The sequence below is a fragment of the Chelonia mydas genome, chromosome 9 (genome assembly GCF_015237465.2).
Source record: "Chelonia mydas isolate rCheMyd1 chromosome 9, rCheMyd1.pri.v2, whole genome shotgun sequence".
Lineage (NCBI taxonomy): Eukaryota > Metazoa > Chordata > Testudines > Cheloniidae > Chelonia > Chelonia mydas.
Window position 1 is genome coordinate 90,573,690 of NC_057855.1, and position 19,289 is coordinate 90,592,978.

Genomic DNA, 19,289 nt, shown 5'->3' on the forward strand with positions numbered 1-19,289 from the left:
TGAGAAGGCTGCATTTCTGGGAAAGGCTGAAAGTTACAAACAAGTAGCCCTGCTAGCTCATAATGGTAGTATAACGAGAATAAATAACTGTTTACACTACTCCTTCCAAGTAAGCTTTACAGCGATGGTTATAAGTATCTAATCTGCCACATACAACCTGTGAGTAGAGAAACAATTCTCTGTCTGTGTGTCCGGGTGCACGCACACGCTTCAGTCTCAGTGGCGCGAGGAATGAAAGGCAGATTCAGTGAGACACAGCCAGACTTTCCCTGCACCAGCCCAAGATCAGGGCACCCATCTTAAACCAACTGAGGGCTGCACTGGCCTTTTATCGGGAGCCCAGTGGGCTACACCTAGTGTAAATGGATGTGGGGCAGATCGAAGCGATGGATAATGGAGGCTGCTCACACCAAGGTGGAGTGTCACCATAGTGGGATCTGCAGTCTCTTTGCACGGCACTTTCATATATTTAGGGATGCCAACCCTCCAGGTTTGTCCTGGAGTTTCCAGGAATTAAAGATTAATCTTTAATTAAATATTATGTCACGTGATGAAACCTCCACGAATATGTCCGACCAGAATTGGCAACCGTACATAGTTCATTAGTATTTTGATTATGGTAATTCCCACCCTGTGCCAGGCACTTTCCAAAACACAGAGAGGAAGGCCCTGAAGAGCTTTGTCTAAAGCAGAGAGAGCTGAAAGGTGCAAGCGGTAAGCACTGAAGCAGAGAAATCAGATTGAGAAGAGAGACAGGTAGCATGATTCCATTTGTTAAAATGTCTAATTGAATAAGCCTCCCTGCCTGTCTGCCTAGTCATTCAGCTTCATTTCTTTCTTTAAAAATAGGAGCTATCCATGTAAGCCAACCTTCCCCGCCCCTACTGCAGCCTACATGAATTCCCTACCGCTTGTTCCTCTGCCCCCCCAGACCCTGAAAGAAAAGCGCTAACTGGGTGGAAATGCAGGACTCAGTGGGGCTTCATTTCTTCCAACCTGGCTGCCATCAGACCCCTCCTTCCATTAGAAACACACTGAAGCTATAGCAACGACAGAGACATTCTTAATTTAGGTCAACACTATGCAGAGATAATCATTAGGGAGGAAAAAATGTAACTACTAAACCTACTGTTGAGTAAGAGAGTTCTGACTGGCTTTTACAGCACGTTGCAGATTCAGGCCCTGATTTATGGCAACCACAAGACACGGATTGCGGATCCCTGATCCTTGGCTCCAGTGGGGCCTTATCCAACTTCCACACTGGTATTCGCCTCTTCCCCTGATGCCCCTGCCAAAAAATTTTGGTTACTATATAAAAACCACCCCCGCCCCCTTCCCCCAAACAGACAGGCATAAAAACACAAAGGAAAGACGTGAAATGTCAATACTGTTGCATTTTTACTGGAGGGACTATGGGAAGAGCAGATGCATGGAGCGTAAGGAAGTGGCCCTGTGTATGTAAGGAAATAGTAAACACACTTCTACTGAGATCACTTGGGATACATTAGAAATGTCCTATCAAATGCACTGCCATTTCTTACCTTTTGCTAGTGAATGATTAACATGTGGTCACATTCGTATTTGACTCCGGGCAGGTCTATGCTTAAAAAGCTACAGCAGCACAGGTTTCAGAGTAACAGCCGTGTTAGTCTGTATTCGCAAAAAGAAAAGGAGTACTTGTGGAGCTGCTCTGCTGTAGTGCTTTAGCGAAGACGCTATTTTGCCGACGGGAGAGCTCCTCCCATCAGCGTCGTTAACCCACCTCCCCAGGAGGAGGTAGCCCTGCCGAAGGGAGAAACTCTCCCATTGACATAACGCTATCTACACCAGCGGTTAGGTCGGTATAACTGCGTCGCTCAGGGGGGTGGATTTTTCACACCCCTGAACGATGTAGTTACACCAGTATAATTTTGTAGAGTAGGCCTGGCCTCAATCCTTACAAAAGTCTCCGCTGGGATAGCCAGAAGAGCTGCTTCTTTAGCCCAGCTAGTGCAGCCCTCACCTTCGAATGCTGGGGATCCCCCAGCTGGGCACTTAAAGCCGTGTTAGAGGCTCTCCAAAATATCAAGGACATTCGCTCTCCAAATTTTTTACAAACATATTTTCTTCCTCTCGGGCACCTGACCATGGCAAGGAATTTAATTATGCCACAGACTGTGCATGTATACCATTACCCCTACTGGGTGGACTCAGAACTGCTCGTGTGTATGGTCCTTACACTGCTAACAACTACAGGTAATTTTCCTTTCGCCGAAAACTGTAAGAGACTTGTGCTTTGGAAGGAAAATCTGGGTTCTATCCCTGCTTCTACGAGGAAGCTGGGCAGTCATGGCCTGCATCACAATGACAAATGTGGTCTCCTAGCCGGCCACAGATTTGATACTTTTTGCAAATAAACACAACTCAGTAGAAACAAAAGCTTCCACCGATTACCACTGGGTGCGATTCAACCTACGCTAGCAGTTCAACATCCACACAGCCTGCTTTGAGGGGAAGAGCAGTTTGAGAGGAGGCCACCATTTTGAACTGTAGCCTCGACACAGCCCACACTGGACTCCTCTTTTGCAACCATTTCACTTTCTTTTGCCTTCACTCCCTCTGCTCTCACCCTGAACAGTAGTACAGGGAGATTCCTTCCTCTCTCGGTTTGATAATACCAATTGAACACACCCGTTGGGTCTTTCAAAGGCGCTGAAGAGAGTCAGTCACCCAGCTCTCACTGAAACTCAATGAGAGTTGGGTCCCTCTATGTTCCTTTGGTTAAAGTCAGGAGACAGCCCGGCTGTTAAAATACAGCCGACCATCAGGAAGGAAGTTAGACTCTCTAAGTAGCCATCAGCATTCTCCAGCATTCTGAGAGCTTTACACAAAAAGCTCTCTAGGCAGCACAAGGGTGCTTCAGAAAACTAGGGAATTCAGGTCACCAACTAGCTGCCGAAGACATAACGTGTCTGAATAATGGTGAGAGGGAGCGTGCTTAACTTTTGAGAAGAAGGGACAGGCCATGTAACCCCCACTCAGGCTAAGCAGAATGGAAGAGCTACACTTTGATACACTGAATTGCGAATTTTAAGCTAAAAGCACAGGTTTTCTTTGAAGAACCACTGCAAACCATGATTGTGGGATTGGTTGGTTTGGTTTTGAATGTAAAATCAGAATCTATGATTTGCTTAACTGAACTGACTGGAGTGCATCTCTCTCTCTTTTTTTTTTAAATGCTAGACACTGTCAAAACTAGACATGGTATGCATTTGCCAGTGGCAAACTGTTTGCAGCACTCAGCCATCAAAACTTCAGTCTCTGTGGCTTCAACAAACTTTGACGAGAGCTATCTGCACATCAGCCCAAAATGTTTCTATCTGTTTAGACAAAAGCAGCAGTGTAATGTGAAAACGAGACTGCCAATTTTCCATTTACACAGATAAACTTCACTGAATTCTTTACCGGGTTGTAAACGTACAGATTGGAAGGATTTTCACCTCTGCAATGACTCACAATTCCACAATCCAGATGTAGATTTATGATCTACTAATCCATGAAAACTCTCAATTAAAAATAAAGATAAGAATTCCACTGGGCATTTTATGACACAGAACAGTTACCATGAAGTGGTTAGGATATACATTCACATTTTTTAAAATGGCAGTGGTTACTTAGTACTCTGCCCAAACGAAAAGATGCACAGTCTGCAGGTGAAAGGTTGGCTGCCTTAGGGCACATGGACAATGAAAAAACCAGACAAGATGCTCAGTTGCAGATATGTTCAAGGAGTAGGGGCCCATGACAGTCAGCTAGGTAAGAACCTGTCACCATGTTAAGAGGTATGCCGGCTTAGCATATCCCCGAATATCATTCCGGTGGGCCCAATTGCATTCTGGTGGCCAAAGTTGACATTACAGGGGTTCATCCAAGAAGAAATACCAACTTCTGAATAGAGAGTAATATGAGAAGCCACAGGGGCCATATCTACACTAGGAAAAAAGGTCTGTTTTTACTGTGTGCTAGAATCCTACTATAGACAACGGTAGTTGTAGGTTTTCTGTTTTGTTTTTATTAAGGCAGAGTTACAATAAAACATTAACATATTATTGTGACGCTGTATAAAAGATGGGTGACAATTTATTATTGATACCATTATTATATAATTACTACAAAACTTGTACAAAGTAGAAGTCATGTAAGGTACCAAGGGAAAAGTTACAGTCTGTCAAGTATGATTATTCAGGTTAAATCCACGTATCAGCCAATATTTGTAACTTTAGATACAAAGCTATGTATTTGTATCTCAAATGTGTTTGTTCTTGGGGTAACATCCACAAGGTAGTTTACATCCAGTCTCAACAGCCCATTGTGAATGGACTAGTCAAAGCTTGACGGGTCATTCAGAAAAATTAACTCTCTAGATAGCTCTTCTTGAGGACACCCTTGTGATTCAACAAGGCCTATAAGGGCACGTGATGTGGACATGTGACCTTGGACTACACCTTTTTTAGTAACTTTCCATACACGGTGGCCTTGTTTGGGACAGTAAATTTCAATGCACATGGCAGAAGATATAAAAGACACTCAAGATATCTCTATTTTCCTCATTTCTGCTCCATTTCTCTGGACTGTGGATTTACAACTAAACGGAGTATTTTGAACAATGGACTGAGGACTGGCCAATCTTCTGGAAGTTATCAGAGAGACTTTTGCAAGCCAGAATGATTACTGCTATGATCCTGATTTATGAACATTGAAAATCATTTGTATGTATAGGATTCTTTAACCATTCAATACACCTCTTCTTTTCTTTTATTAATAAAATCTTTAGTTAGCTTACTAAATTGGCTGACAGCGTGATATTTCAGTAAGATCTGAAATACATATTGACCAGGATGGGGGGAGGTAAGTGTCTAATCCTTTGGGACTGGAAGAACCTTAAGTCTGGTGAATAGGGTTTTCAGTAACCTCTCACTATATTAGACCTGTGTGTCTGGATGAGAGCCAAGGGGCTGGAATGCCTAAAGGAGACTGTCTTTGGCTTCTGGTTAACCAGTATGGTGCTACAGAAACTCCTTTGTTATTGGTTTGGTGAATCTAAGTATAGAATAAACCACCAGTTTTGGGGGATTGTCTGCCCTGTTTCTTACAGTCTGCCTGAGTGTGGCATTCTCAGTGTGGTCCATGCCAGGCCGACAGTCAAAACCACACAGTACATTACTTATTCAGGATCAGGCTAAAGATTCTGGCTTGCTGGCTGTGGAACCCTGTTTCTCTGAATGCACTAGAAAGGGTGACCAAATTTCTAAATACCTATCTTCTTATTGGCACTTCTCTTGTGTATGTACTTGCTGTAAAAGCTTTTCAATTACAAGGACAGTCCATATTTTACTATACCAAAATTCCCTAGAAGGAGGGGTTCATATGTTTCTAATAACGTGCAATACACAAAGTCCAGCTGCTAACAAGAAAGAAATTAATTTGTTCTGCTTATAAAGGTGATCTTTTACTGAAGCAATAGGTAAGCAGGATCAGGGAATCTCTAGGAAGCTGGCATTTTGTCATCAGATGACTCTCTCTAATAATTTCCTCCCCAAACCATCTCATTCCTGGACACTACAATCACAGGTGCAAGTATTTTTGTTTCAGTACATCCCTGTTGACATGACATTAAAAACATGGCAGGATGAATTATTAAAATTCATATGGAAATATAGAAAGAAGGGGTGAGTTCTAAAGTTTTGTATAAGCCTAGCAACTGGGGTGGACTAGCTTTCCCTAATTCGGTTAGTCATAGTTTTAACCTGTTCTAGCTAGGCCAAGTAAACTTAAGGGCAGGGTTTACCCTGCCCACCTAGCATGTGTTAAAAACTACAACTTGCCTTGTCTACACTAGGATTATAACAAATGTTTAAAACACACCATTTCTCCTAATGTAGGCAAGCCACAGAGACAACTTTGGGATAGAGAAAGCCTTGAACTTCTTCAAGAAAATTCAGTGTGGACCAACTTACTGTTCATGTTTTGTACTGTCATGGATTCATCATGAACGTGGAAGTACCCATGTGGAGGGGAGAGTTGCTGAGGATGCAACTATAATTTTTAAAGTGAAAGAATGTTAGTTATTAACTAGTAAGTGTACATTCCACGGAGTTTTGCTTATTTGGACACACAACGTGTTCCCACTTTTTAGTTTACCATGGAAATGTGAACTCTATCATTTTCCAAACAAATATATATATATAAGTTATAGACACACAAAATAATTCCTCAATGCAGTTTTTATATTCTCAGAGTCCAACCTTGCACCCACTAAAGTCAACGGCAAAGATCCCATTGACTTCAGGGGCATGTCTCTCCCCACTTTTAGCATCAGTCATTATGTCCGGATTACTCACTCTGTAAATCAATCTCTGTCTGATCACGTGTCAAATCAGAGGGACCCATAGCTGTATTAAAAAAATCTGTTCTCTCTAAACTATTTTATCAGCCACTAGCGTGTGGTCATTTTTGTTGTTTTAAGTTTGTATTACAAAAACACAGTGTCTATTAACGCACACTAAAAAAAAAAAAAGTGCCTAATCAGAGTTACCTTTCCAGCTCACAATCTGCTTGTGTTGCATAGCTTCAGTCTGGGCTGATGTGACAGACAGATGAAGGTTACATTGTAAAAGCCTACAACAGGAGGGCTGTCTGTACGAAACACCTGGGATGATCGCAGCCTGCCTTCCTACCTCAAGTTGTAGCAATTCAGAGCACACCGCCTCTTTTCCTGTTAATTATAGATGCATTCTTAAATTATCACTCCTTCTGTCACTTCCTGTACTCTAATTAATCTTCTGCCCTGAGTAACCCTGCAACACAACATGTAATCCCTACTGAAACTACTTAGAACTACAGGGTTCAGCCGGTAAATGCAAAAATCCAGCACATCCTGGTTGCTGGAAACAAAGATATAATCTCAGTGCATGCTCACCTACCCCAACCGGAAACTCAGAATGGATTGCCAAGAAGTATCTTCTTTAGTAAAATGAGCTTTATATTTTACCTAAATAAGCTTTTGTATATAAAGCTTGAAATCTTTACCAAAAATTAAAGAGAAAAAATACTAAGATCCCTGGGGAAGTGACTTGATTTTTTTCATGTTGACATTTGGATGCAGCTAAGTCTCAGGAAGATGGATGTATAGTTATGCTACACTCTTGTTTTCATTCTAGAGTTCTAATATGGGCCACTTGGAAAAGAGTCCATGGCTAGATTCTCTTCTCATTTACACCGGTGTAATATGCCAGTGTACAATTATGCCAGTGTACAATCAATGCAAGTTAGAAGAAATCTCAGCCACTATATATCTACTTCTCCATCATACTCTCTGAGATACTAACAACCCTTATGTTTCTTTCCATGTGTGACCTGACGTTACACTGGAGGAAAGAAAAAAGGGAGTTAACCAATGTTGGCTCTGCTATTATTTCGTCTGAATTACCAGTCTCATGTTAAAGGGCACTGCCACTCCCACACAGTGAAACAACTCTGCTCCATCACAGGTCGTACTAGTGCATCCTTCTCTAACAGATCAGCTACTTTCTGTGCTAATTGCATCGGTTGTTAAACCGAATTTTCTGTGGAAAAATTTGTATTTAACAAATGTATCTGGAAGAGCAGGACACTGCCGCTTACTCCTGTGCTGTTCTGCTAGCAGGAGATTTCTGTACAGATGCCTCTTAATTAGTCATCTGAAGACTTAAGCAATCACATCGTGCATATTGTTTAGCTGTAACTTTCACGTTTCATTTAATGACAAGTGTCTGCCTGTAAATCAAACCAATCTCAGAATCAATACTATTCCATCACTATTACATCATCGGGCCCCGCTTTTAATACCTATAGTACCATTTTTATGTATTTGTATAGTCCATTAATGTCAAAGTCCTATGGTGCCTTTTGCAGTAATTTCTTAGCCTACATTAATTTCTTGTGGCGACAGCCAGGATGGTGAAGTGTAGATACGCTCCACTGAACAAAAAGGGATGAATTTGCTATTTAAGCCAACTGAGATTTTAAACATACTCTTTATTTCCTCTCTTCTAGCTTCTAATGCTGGCACAGTGGTACAAGGATCATAAGCTAACAAGAACTAGTGATGAAATGCACGAGTCCTTGAATCACGATCTAGGCAGATCCTTCACCATATGACCAACTGTACCCCCTCCATAGTTTTGCACTTGTTTCTGCTTCAGGTTATTTTTCTCTTTTAAATCCTGATGGTCAGACAGACAGACAGACTCCTGTTGTTTCATCAGGGTTGCATTTTGTCAAGGAGATATGGTTAGGGATTAAGCAGCCTGGAATCAAAGCCTTTGATTGTGTCAAACTGGTAACTTGACTCTCCCCAAATGCTCAGCACCCATCAGATTTCAGTGCTAGGAAACAGAGAGAATGAGGCATTTTTGGCTCAATGCCCAAAATATTTACACTTCCCTACAGAAAAGAATAATGGCTCTAACCTTACCTACTTGGTTGCTCTTAAACGTTAATGTTATATGGCCTAATACTGAACCAGTCTGTGGTTTTATACTTGCTCGCTATATTGAGAAACTAACGCAGTAATGTCATGTGAAAGCCTTGCTAGGGTTAGCAAGGAGCAAAAGGTTCAGAGGTGCAATTTGAAGGTCTCTCCCCATTTCGACTGCAGGTTTTCTAAAGAGAATCCCAACTCTCTAGACCCCCACTCGAGAAATTAAACCCACAATACAATCTCTTAAGCGGTCTGTCTTGCTACTTCTGGCCTGACCAGAAGTGAAGTACAGAAGCCTGAGGAAAATGGGGTGAATGGGAGAATTAAGAAATTTGTGAAACTTCCTCCTCTCCCACACACTCCCTCACCATCTAATATTTATTCTGTGGCTTGGTGCCCTGACAGTTACTTGGGAGTTTCAAAGTAGAAACAACCCCAGAAACTTGAAGTAGGGTGACCAGATGTCCCGATTTTATAGGGAAAGTACCGATTTTGGGGTCTTTTTCTTATATAGGCTCCTATTACCCCCCACCCCATCCCGATTTTTCATATTTGTTGTCTGGTCACCCTAATTTGAAGTGAAACTATGAATTCTGTCCAGTTTTAACATACAACCATAAAACCAGTCCAGGTTAGAGCAAAAGGCTCATGAGTCTTAGTAGATTCCTTGCTGAACCCGGGCTGAGTGGAGAATTTATAACAAGACAGGAAGCAGTCATATTTTATGTGGTTTCGGGTCTGGTTGTGAACATGTCACTCAACTCTAACTACCTCTTTTCATCCTACCAGTTTCATGCTTCCCCACAGAGCAGAGCTACTGGTCTCCCAGCGTATTAACTAGAATTGAAACAGAGATTGGTTGATTGTCTTTATTTGTAACCTTCCACCTTTAACATCTGGCCCTGGACCAATAGATACTTGCACATGCTCTCTCTCACACACAGACACACACACACACACACACCCCTCTCCTTGAGCAGTGGTTGTTACTCACAGCTGGTGTAGGCTAGTAGGAAATTCAAGGTACAATTTATTATAGGGCTCCCAAAACATAGTGTCGTTAAAAAAAAACAAAAAACTCCACACTGTGATTGAAATCCTGGCCCCAGCTAAATAAATAGGAGTTTTTAACATGGACTTCAATGGGGAGAGGATTTCATCCTATATTTTATTACTATGGACTAATGGAGCAAAACAAAAAAGTTTGGGACCTGGAGAATTATCCCCACCAAATCATAACAATGTTAGAGGAACTCAGTGGAGAGAGGTGCTGTGATTAAAATCTCTTCACAGATAGATTCCACTCTGTCCTATAGGCTCAGTGTTAATCACACATTCATCACTGTAAATTGACAACATAAATGCTGATTTGTGGAAATGACGTTAGAGAAAATGGTTTTTTAGCTATAGAAATGAATTCAACATCCTTTCAACCTTTCTACACTTCTAGGTTTTATGTAAACCCTCATTTTTAAAGCCTTTGTTCTGCATTTAGAAGGCCACCCAGTGAAAGCTGTGAAGTGTAGCATGTGTTTCCACTGATATTAAAATACTCTTTATTAAATCTCACATATAAGTGCATACAAGAAGCTGTTTGCAACCTACTGTGTTAAAAGATGATTTATCAGATAACGCAGTAAAAGTTTCAATATGCGGAATTAAAAAAAATCTGACTTTAATCCACTCAAAAAGTGATATTTTTATCTTTTAAAGCAAAATCTCTCTACCACTGAGATAATATCAACCTTCAATCACACGTCGCCGTGGTACCTGTTTGAACAATTAAGCCCATGATCTTGCAAACACTTAATTTTAAGCACAGGAGTGGTCTCTTCGGATTTAAGCATGGGTTCAAGCGTTTGCAGAATCAGAATTTAATTTATATGTCCAGATTGCAAGTCTCTTTGTCTGCATAGTACCAAATATAGCACTAAAAATGCTAAATAACTCCATAGTTAAGACAATTTTTTAGCATCACTGTGGTGCACTTTTATCCTTAGATATTCATGTTAAAAAACACTCCCACACAGTACAGCATAGCCAGAGTAGCTCAGTCTCATCACCACGTTTTTTTCCCCTCTCCAAACATGGCAAGGGAAAGCAGACTAAATAATGGACCATTTTAGGGGTAACTGCAGTGTGCTTTGGATATTACAGATCCCAGCTTCGTCTTGAGCAGAGCAGAAGGCTACCAAAGGATTGAGATGGAGCTCCATGGGCACATATCTGTATTACAGATGGCAGCAGCAGAATTTCATCCAGATTATAGTCAAAACAGACTCCAGTGGAAGAGTTCTTCATATAGGACCAAAGCAGGATGTGACCCTTGGCTCATGGTAAGTTTTGAAAGGCAATTTATCCCTTTCCCCACTTATACTTGTCAACTTATTATTCTTAAATCCAACTGCACCTTGTTTTCACACAGATACATCTTAACCAGCGAGCTATTTAACTGCTCTTATGCTCACGTAATAAAAACATGTGTTAGCTCTTGAGTGCCAAGCATCAAGCTGGAGAGACAGCCATCCAGTTACTGGTTTTGCAGCCAGACTGGAGTTACCAGTCATAATAGCAAAAGTAGTTTAGAATACCCAGAATAAAGCATGTGGCTCTGTTCAGGATTACGCCAGATGGTCCAGTTCCTCTTCTGAAATCCCCATAAAAGGAGCTGGACAGAGAGGAGAAAGGAGGGCTTGAAACTTAAAGCTGACTTTATGCTCAGCAACGTAAATCAAATCAAGGAGCATCAGGGGAACGCTCTGAATGTACTGTGCGTGGCTGCCCACTAGTTTCCATTCCTTCCTCGCATGGGGGTGGCTTTGAAAATGACTCTAGCATTACTAACCTCAGTCCATAGCAATAGCAGCCAGTGCAAGTCTCAGTGTGTGAGAAGCATCTCATTATCTGGTGTCTCAAGTGTTTGAAAACTACAGGTTTACCACAAAAGGAAAATGAATTAGCCACGTGAGTGGCTGTGTTAATCAGACAACTGATCTCTGCACCTTCAAAACCAAGATGCAATCCTCTCAGGACTGGACTGCATATGGAGACAATAGTGATACCTTGATTTACTGAAGTAGTACTCCCGGAATCCACACATCATGTTAATGGGTCAGGGGGAAAGGAATTATGGAAAGGAAACATTTTTATTCATTAAGATTCTTGGTGGGGATTTTCAAAAGAGCCTATGGGACTTAGGTGCTCAACTATTGAATTTCAATGGGGTTTGGAACCTAATGCCCTTAGACCCCTTAGGAAATCCCAACCCATGTGAATTTTACAAATGGAATTCTAGTCTCCCCATTGACAGGAGTTAAAAAACTGAGTTAAGCATTCCACTTGTCTTCACTCCAATAACTAAATACTATTAATTACTATGTTTAAATTTTGAAAGGTTAATGCTTTGGAGACGGTCTTTCCAAATATATGAACTTCTTCTGTTCATCAGGTTTCTCTTCCCTGACAACTTCCAGCTGCACAGTGATGTAATCTGACCACCGCACAACATGGAAAATCCGAACATTTGCAACTTGTAGGTGGGGTACAGGGACAGGGGAAAGATGAGAACGCTTCTACAGTGAGATCACCAATTTGGAAAAAAAGAAAAGAAGGTGTCAGAACTGCATCGAGATGCATGTCAGTACGATGCATAAGTAGTTACACCTACTGTGGATTAGGTGTACAATGTGTTTGAGGTTTTCTGGTTTACTGCTAGAGTTATTTTCCTTTTTAAATACAGCACAGGATCTATCAAGGATCTTACTGTTATTAATTTGGTGTATTCAGAGTACATAACAGCATTGCCTGGGCTGGGGTAGGGGGAAAAGAAAAATGACACGTGGTTTGGGCTTTCCATAGCCCTTCTTTCTACAAGACTTAGGTTTAATTAAATGAGAGGTTTCTTCCAAACCTAAGATAGAATACGGTGAAATACCAGGACAAAGCTGTGGTCCTCACTTCACGCAAGAGCTCCTTCATTGGGTCTCAAGATTGAAGCCTTGTTTAGAAGCACTGAAAAGACACAGGTACTACAGAAACTTGTGGACTTCTTTTTGAGTATCCCTAGTAAGTTACCCTTCCCTTTCCTAATACTGTACAGAGATTATGCTGAGAGCTAAGTACATAGATTGCAGAAAGGTGAGAACATTTAAGCTGTACATACTTCATTTACGATGAAAAAACAAAAACAAAACTGCTGTTGTCTCTTAGTTAAGATATTTCCGTTTACTCACTGGAATTGTTCCGCTCTCCATAAAAGCTTTCCAGTCCAAGAACACATTTCGCTCCCGATGGTGGAAAGCCACAAAGGTAAGATACTAAAACATTTTTTTCTACATTAACTTATCTCGGCTGTCAACAGATCTGCCAATTCATCACAAATGCAGTCATTTCTTCATAAGGGTCTTAACCTGCCGCCAGATATACATGTTGGGAACTGCCCTATATCTTACGGAGGGGTGGAAGAGGAGGGAGAAAGGGGGAGGAAATCAAACAAGTCTGTGTAGTAGCTGACTTTCAGAGATTCACAGCCCATGCATGCCACATGTTGGAGGACAGGACTGAACCTGAAGGCATGGAAGAAGTGCAATGCCATATAACAGAGAGCTGAAGCATGTATGAGGGAAATTTCCCCTGTATGGTCATGATTAGGTGGACAGGCAAAAATATTATAAAATCGGAGCGAGATTGTTTAATTCTGATTGCTCAGCTACAAGATCTTAGAAAATTTCAGGCAAAAGTTTGAATTTCTCTGACATTTATTCAAAATGCTTTAATCTAGAAGGTAGGCGAGGCATAGTAAGCCAATTCTGTTTTTTCTGTTTCCAAGTGAATCCAGAATCCAGTAGAGGAATGACAGCTATTTAGCACTCCCCCAACTCAGCTGAAAAGCATGCGATTCCACTTCCAGTTGAATGTTTGAGCTGGTTACTTCACCTGGTACTCTCATTATTAGTTCAGACAAGATACTTAGCCTCCCACCTGCAACGTGAGGCACTTACACCTCCTTAGCTTAGGTCCCTGATGAAGTTTCCCTGCTGGGCTAGTGGGCCTCACAAATTCCAACATTTAAAAAGTCTCCTGGACTCCTGAGTTCCTAACTTGGGACCAAGATCTGCTCTCAGGGGCACCAATGTAACCCAGAATTAAGTATTTAATGGAGTTACTCCAGATTCTCATCAGTATCACTGAGATCAGAATCTGGCCCTTGGTGCATCCAAACCAACAGCGTCTCATCTGGCTGGCATGATTGCCTGGGAAGCGAATGTTCAGCAACTCTTTTAAAAACAAAGTGGTTGCAGTTGAAGCATCTCACGGTGGCTGGACATAAACTGTAGCTAACTCCCTCTGGTTCAGGCATGGATTAGCCAGACATGATGTAGCGTGATAGGAAGAGGGAGGAAAACCTCACCCTGGCTAAAACTTGAAATTTCCTCCCTCACCCCACTCTAGGTCAGAGAAACTTATTAGGCTTGAGCCTTGTACTTTTTGGTAGCAAGGGATGTTTAGCACAGCTTGTCGGATTGATATTTAATGGGGCTAAGTAAGAGCCATGCACCAAGTTTATTTCCTAAACATTTGGGATGGAGTAGTGTGAAAACCAAAACCGATTCACACATAAAACAAGTATTTCAATATTCCATTCCCTTTTTTAAAAATACATAATTTTGCAGGACCTACCAAAAAACCAACACATTTTGTGCTCCCTCTATTACCTGTGCAGAAATACATAACGATCTACTGTTCCCAGAGCGCTGTATAAATATCAAAGATATTCTGGCATGATTAAGCATGAGTGAAAAGGTTTGAAGTGTTCTGCTCGTTTCCATTTTTAAAAGCCATCTTAATTTTGCCTCTATTCAAAACCCATTTTTCTCCTCCCCTGCAGGCCTGATTCTTTACTTTCTTGTACCTTGCGCCATCATTTGGACTTGTGTAAAGCGAGAGTAAGAAGCGGGGGTACAATGATGCTTTTCTGATCTGGGAGCATTTTAGAGCCACTTTGCACAGCTGTAAATTACTCCACGTTAGGATAAAAAAAAATAAAAAATACTTTTTTTATTTCCATTAATTTAAAACAAGTGAAGAAAAAAATGAAAAACAAACAAAAGAGATGTATCAAATCAGTCCTTTGCATTTAAAGCAAACAAACATTTGATTTAAAGGGGGCAGGGGAGTAAAAACATCTTGTTGCTGGGTTAAGAAGTATATAGTTTATTACCAGACAAATGTATCCAGTAGTATTATTGTATTTAACTTGCATTTAAGAATGTATTAGTTCATAGTATTGAACCCATCTGGAAATATTTTGTAGTTGCACATTTAGACAGATGTAAAAAGGAATGCATGGGAAAAATGTGATGACCTCATGGATGGACTCTTCCATTTCAGAAGTTCCCTCTTTTGGCATCTCATTTTGTATTCCTTTATAAGGCATTTCCTTATTTTTGCATAGCTGCAACGATATAACCATTACGCAATAGGAAAGAGACTAAGTTTGAAGTGTCAGTATGAGTAAACTCCCAAAAATAACCTCCTTGCTCATTTACAATAAAATATTCTAATCCGGATAATCAAAACTGAACTACTGGGAAAAGAGAGGAGATTTCAAATAAACGCATTTAGCATTCGCCCAAAGTGGCGCCAACCCCACATAAAGCATTGTCATACAATGTAGCTGCACCAAAAGCAAATCACAGAGGCTCACTTTCAAGACTGATCCAAAACCCATTGAAGTCACTCGGAGTCTTTGTGTGGACTTCAGTGGGTATCGCATCAGGCCCCAAGTGTCTGGGCCATTATGTAGTTCGATAAGGAAGTGGTTCGGTGGGGTCTGATCCGGTCAGATGTTAAGCACCTTTCACTTCCATTGGAGATGAGGGCACTCAGCACTTTGAAGGACCATGTTTCTGGTTTGTGCATAACAATGTACAGGCATGTTCAAGATTCACACTCTGGTTTTAGAGGTTCTTTTATGAATTTTTGACAAAGTTCATTATTCCAGGCATAGCACTAAAAAAACCAAACAATCTGGATTGCTTATTAATTATGCCAAAGTGGAATAGTAAAAGAGGGCAGCATCTGCTCTAACGCTGCCTGTGAGTGCGATGTGCAATTGCGTCTCTCTGAAAAAAAGATTTAACTCTTTCCTGAAATCTCTCAGCTCTTTGACTGAGGGAGGAAAAAATTAACTCCTCTCCTGCTATACATTTCCTTTATGACAGCATTGTTTACAGCTAAATCTGTGGATACTAATCAATGAACACACAGGGGTTTTTGCTACCTCTTAAAAAAAATTTAAGCTCATCTCCACATGAGAAAGTGACAGCAACCGTAACCAGTATGCAGTACATTCAAAGCCACTGCAGAACACCACTAGCACACATCTAAATGCTGAACAGAAATGCACAAGCCATCAGCAGTGTTAACCATAAAAGCAATTTTTCCTGTGACAATGGTGACCACAGGAGTGTCACTTTCTTCCAGTGGTGAATAAAACTCTAGTGGGAGTTTTGCTATAGATGTCAATGGGAGCCCTCAAAGGTGTGACTTGCATCTATCACTTCAGCCTTTAACTAATCCCATAGGTGAGAAAGTAAGTAACTGATCAGAAAGGAATAGGATGAAACTGAAGCAATGGTCCAGACCTCCTGCCTTACCTCTGAAGTGCCACGCTTGTATGACTTTACATACTTTCTCCTGCATTGAGTTCCCGTTGCTATTTTTTAAAAATCTTCTTGAAAGATGAAAAAATGAATACCAATTTTAGAAATTCACTAATTAACATAGCTAAAAGTAAATTCTGTAAGGAAATCTTTGGGTGAAAAGCTTTTTTCAGTTCTGTGCTTTTCCACACATGGGACAGTTAGCTTGCAGCCGAAGCACAAGGCTAAAAAAAAAAAAAAAAGAAACCACCATTGATTTCCCTCTGATTTACAATTAAAGTGTTTTTAAGTAAGCAATCTAACTGTTGACTTGATAGTCCATAAACATCGAGACCATCAGCAGGATTTCCAAAATGCAAAATATTGACAGGATTGGATAAACATATAAACGAGGGAGTTATTAAAATGCAAATTACCTGCCTTGCAGAACTGCTCTGTGCTGCTACACAGGACGCCAGAGTCTGAATCCGGGCCTTAGCCTCCTGCTCACTGTGTCAGTGGGGGGTGAGCAGGAGGGATGGAGTGCAACAGAAGACAATAATTGGGTACAGCACTGACTGGCTGCAGAGAGACCCCCTGTCTAACCATCTGAGCCAAAGGACACTTGCATTAACATGGGGCCCACGAGGGATAAGGAAGGAGTGGGATTTTTTTGGTTTTGTTTGTTTTTTGTGGGGGAATTAAGTGGGTATAAAACAGGCCTTCAAGAAGGTGTATACATAGGCATTAGACTCTCCCTGGATTTCAGGTCTTACCAGAAAGGCTCCTCCTGTGGAGACAAGCCACAATTAATAAGCCAGACAACAGCTGCGCACGGCCTGGGGGGGCCTTGCTCTACCGAAGAATGGCCAGAAATTGAAATTTTTAAAGAATTGCTGACTTCTGAGGTGGAGACTCACAGTAAATGCCAGAGAGCCGTTGAATTAAGACTTACTCAAAATGGAGCTCTGAAGAAGGGGGAGGGAAATCCTCCACATCCTTTGTGGGGATCTCAGCATCCTCATTGTCTTCTCTCACCACTCAACAAAGATACCGTCCTTCCAAAGGACAGGACAGGAGTCCAGCAAGAGCTTGTTAATGGTATTTGGGTTAGAGGAATCCTGGTTGTGAGATAGAATGAGGCACATCCCCCCCCCCCCCAAAAACAATTTAATGTTTTCCCCTTCTCTTTTGGAATTCCATGTAATAGGCTAAAATTTGGGAATAATACGTTATTCTTTTACCTTTAATACACATTCTTATAATGAAAATATGTTGGCTATTGTGTGTGTGTGTGTCTGTCTGTCTGTCTGTCTGTGTACACATGTACACATGTGTGCATACAAGACAGGGAGCAAAATAAATCCCACCCCTGGCTCATGTTGCATAACATAAGTGTCAGCTAGGAGAAAATGTTTACAGTCAAATTATAATTTCCATTTTAACTCCAAGTCTTCAGGAAATGCTGACAAGCCCATGAGTGCATTTCAGTCCTGTGAATGCTGCTGCTACAATATCTAAAAATTACACAAATTTAGAGGTAACATCCACTTAACAGGCAAATTCTAACACGGAGGTTTGTCTAATGGTATAATTAGGCTAAACAATGCAAAATTATAAAACTGTCCATTGTGCCATTTTACATCTTAAACTGCAGCAATTCCACCTTTTGCTGCCATTCCTCATTATCATCGTTTATTATTTCCGTTATCAGAGTGCCTACGAACCCCAAACATGGACCAGCACCCCTTGTGCTAGGACCCATACAAACACAGAAGAAAAAGATGGTCCATGCCCCAAAGAGCTTACAATATCTCAGTGGCTGAGATGGATTAGTACTTGGATGGGAGATCTTTGAGGAACACCAAGGTAGTGCAAGATGTGGACCTGGTGATTTAGAGGGGCACTCTTTCCTCTGAGTCAGTATGCCCGACCATGCTGTTCGAGGGCACTGGGCTGCCAGATACACATCTCATCTGAAAGACAGTAGGAGGTCATGGAATCATAGAATTGTAAGACTGGAAGGGACCTCGAGAGGTCTTCTAGTCCAGTCCTCTGCACTCAAGGCAGGACTAAATGTTATCACTGAAAGCTATGATTATGATCACCTATAGCTATTAGGGATCTCACAGTGTGCAGGAGTGTAATTATCTGTTCTGTTCATTCCCTCTGAAGCACCTGGCATTGGCCACCTGGGCTAGACGGACCTTTGGTCTGACCCAGTATGGCCGTTCTTAAATCTGGTGTTCTGGCCAAATTCCAATACAGGTAATTAAAAATCCCTTTGACATTTCAACAGCATCCATAGTTTTTCCTCTTTCACTTCCCATCCTAAATTGTTGGGTAGCGTTGTTGCATGCTGCTGCTCCATTTCACCTCAAAGGCAGCTGCATTTTGGTGGTAAGTAGTGTGACCCGTACACATCGCTTACCCACCTTGCCAGGAATTGGACATAACTAGTCGTACGGTCTAAAATGCTTTACAGTTTCCATTGAGCAGTCACCTGTATTCAATATCTGTTTTGTAACATGCACAGTCAGTCAATGTGAAATTAGGCAGGCAAAAGGTTGCCAAACCTCACAGACTATCATTGAGCCATACTGATACAAAGCCAAAGCCAGTTCTTCATACTGTCTTAAAAAAAAATGTGAAATAGATTGAGCTTCACACACAGAGATAACAGCAGAGATATGGAAACAAATTGAAAAATACCAAAGTGCACTTGAATCTGCCAGGCAGGACGGTAGTAATGCTGTATTGAATTTGTACAGAAATTAGATGCCTCGTTAACTGTGGATAGATGCACAACTGCTAGAAATTTAAACTTCCTCTTTTCCCCAGATCACAACAGTCATTACAAACCATGCAGATGAATGAATGTTGAAAAGACACTCGCAGTTCTGCAATTTTGGTATGATGAATCCCATAATAAGGGAGGGAGGAGGGGCAGCGGCAGTAGTAATCTTTATAATCAAAAACACATTTTCTGCAAAGCATCTTGCTATTGTTCATATGTAAAGTACATCACGCTGCTGTTTGGTAACAAACCGTCCTGCACTTTGTAGATAGAGAGTTGTTTTATTACACATTCCCTGATTTGTGACTCAGAAAACAAATAAAAAACCCACGAAATGGATCTTTTGAAT

General features: G+C 41.2%; 1 protein-coding gene across 4 annotated transcripts in view; it reads right to left on the reverse strand.

Annotated features, from left to right (window-relative positions):
* MAMLD1 (mastermind like domain containing 1) overlaps positions 1 to 19,289 on the reverse strand; it is a 96,388-nt gene that overhangs the window by 46,426 nt on the left and 30,673 nt on the right. For 2 of the 4 annotated variants that reach the window (XM_043521712.1, XM_043521711.1), the window contains exon 2: positions 1,130 to 1,288. The exons of the other annotated variants lie outside the window; for them this stretch is intronic. In XM_043521712.1, the coding sequence (XP_043377647.1) occupies positions 1,130 to 1,288 (159 nt within the window). The remainder of the gene's footprint in view (positions 1 to 1,129; positions 1,289 to 19,289) is intronic. 4 annotated transcript variants of the gene reach the window in all.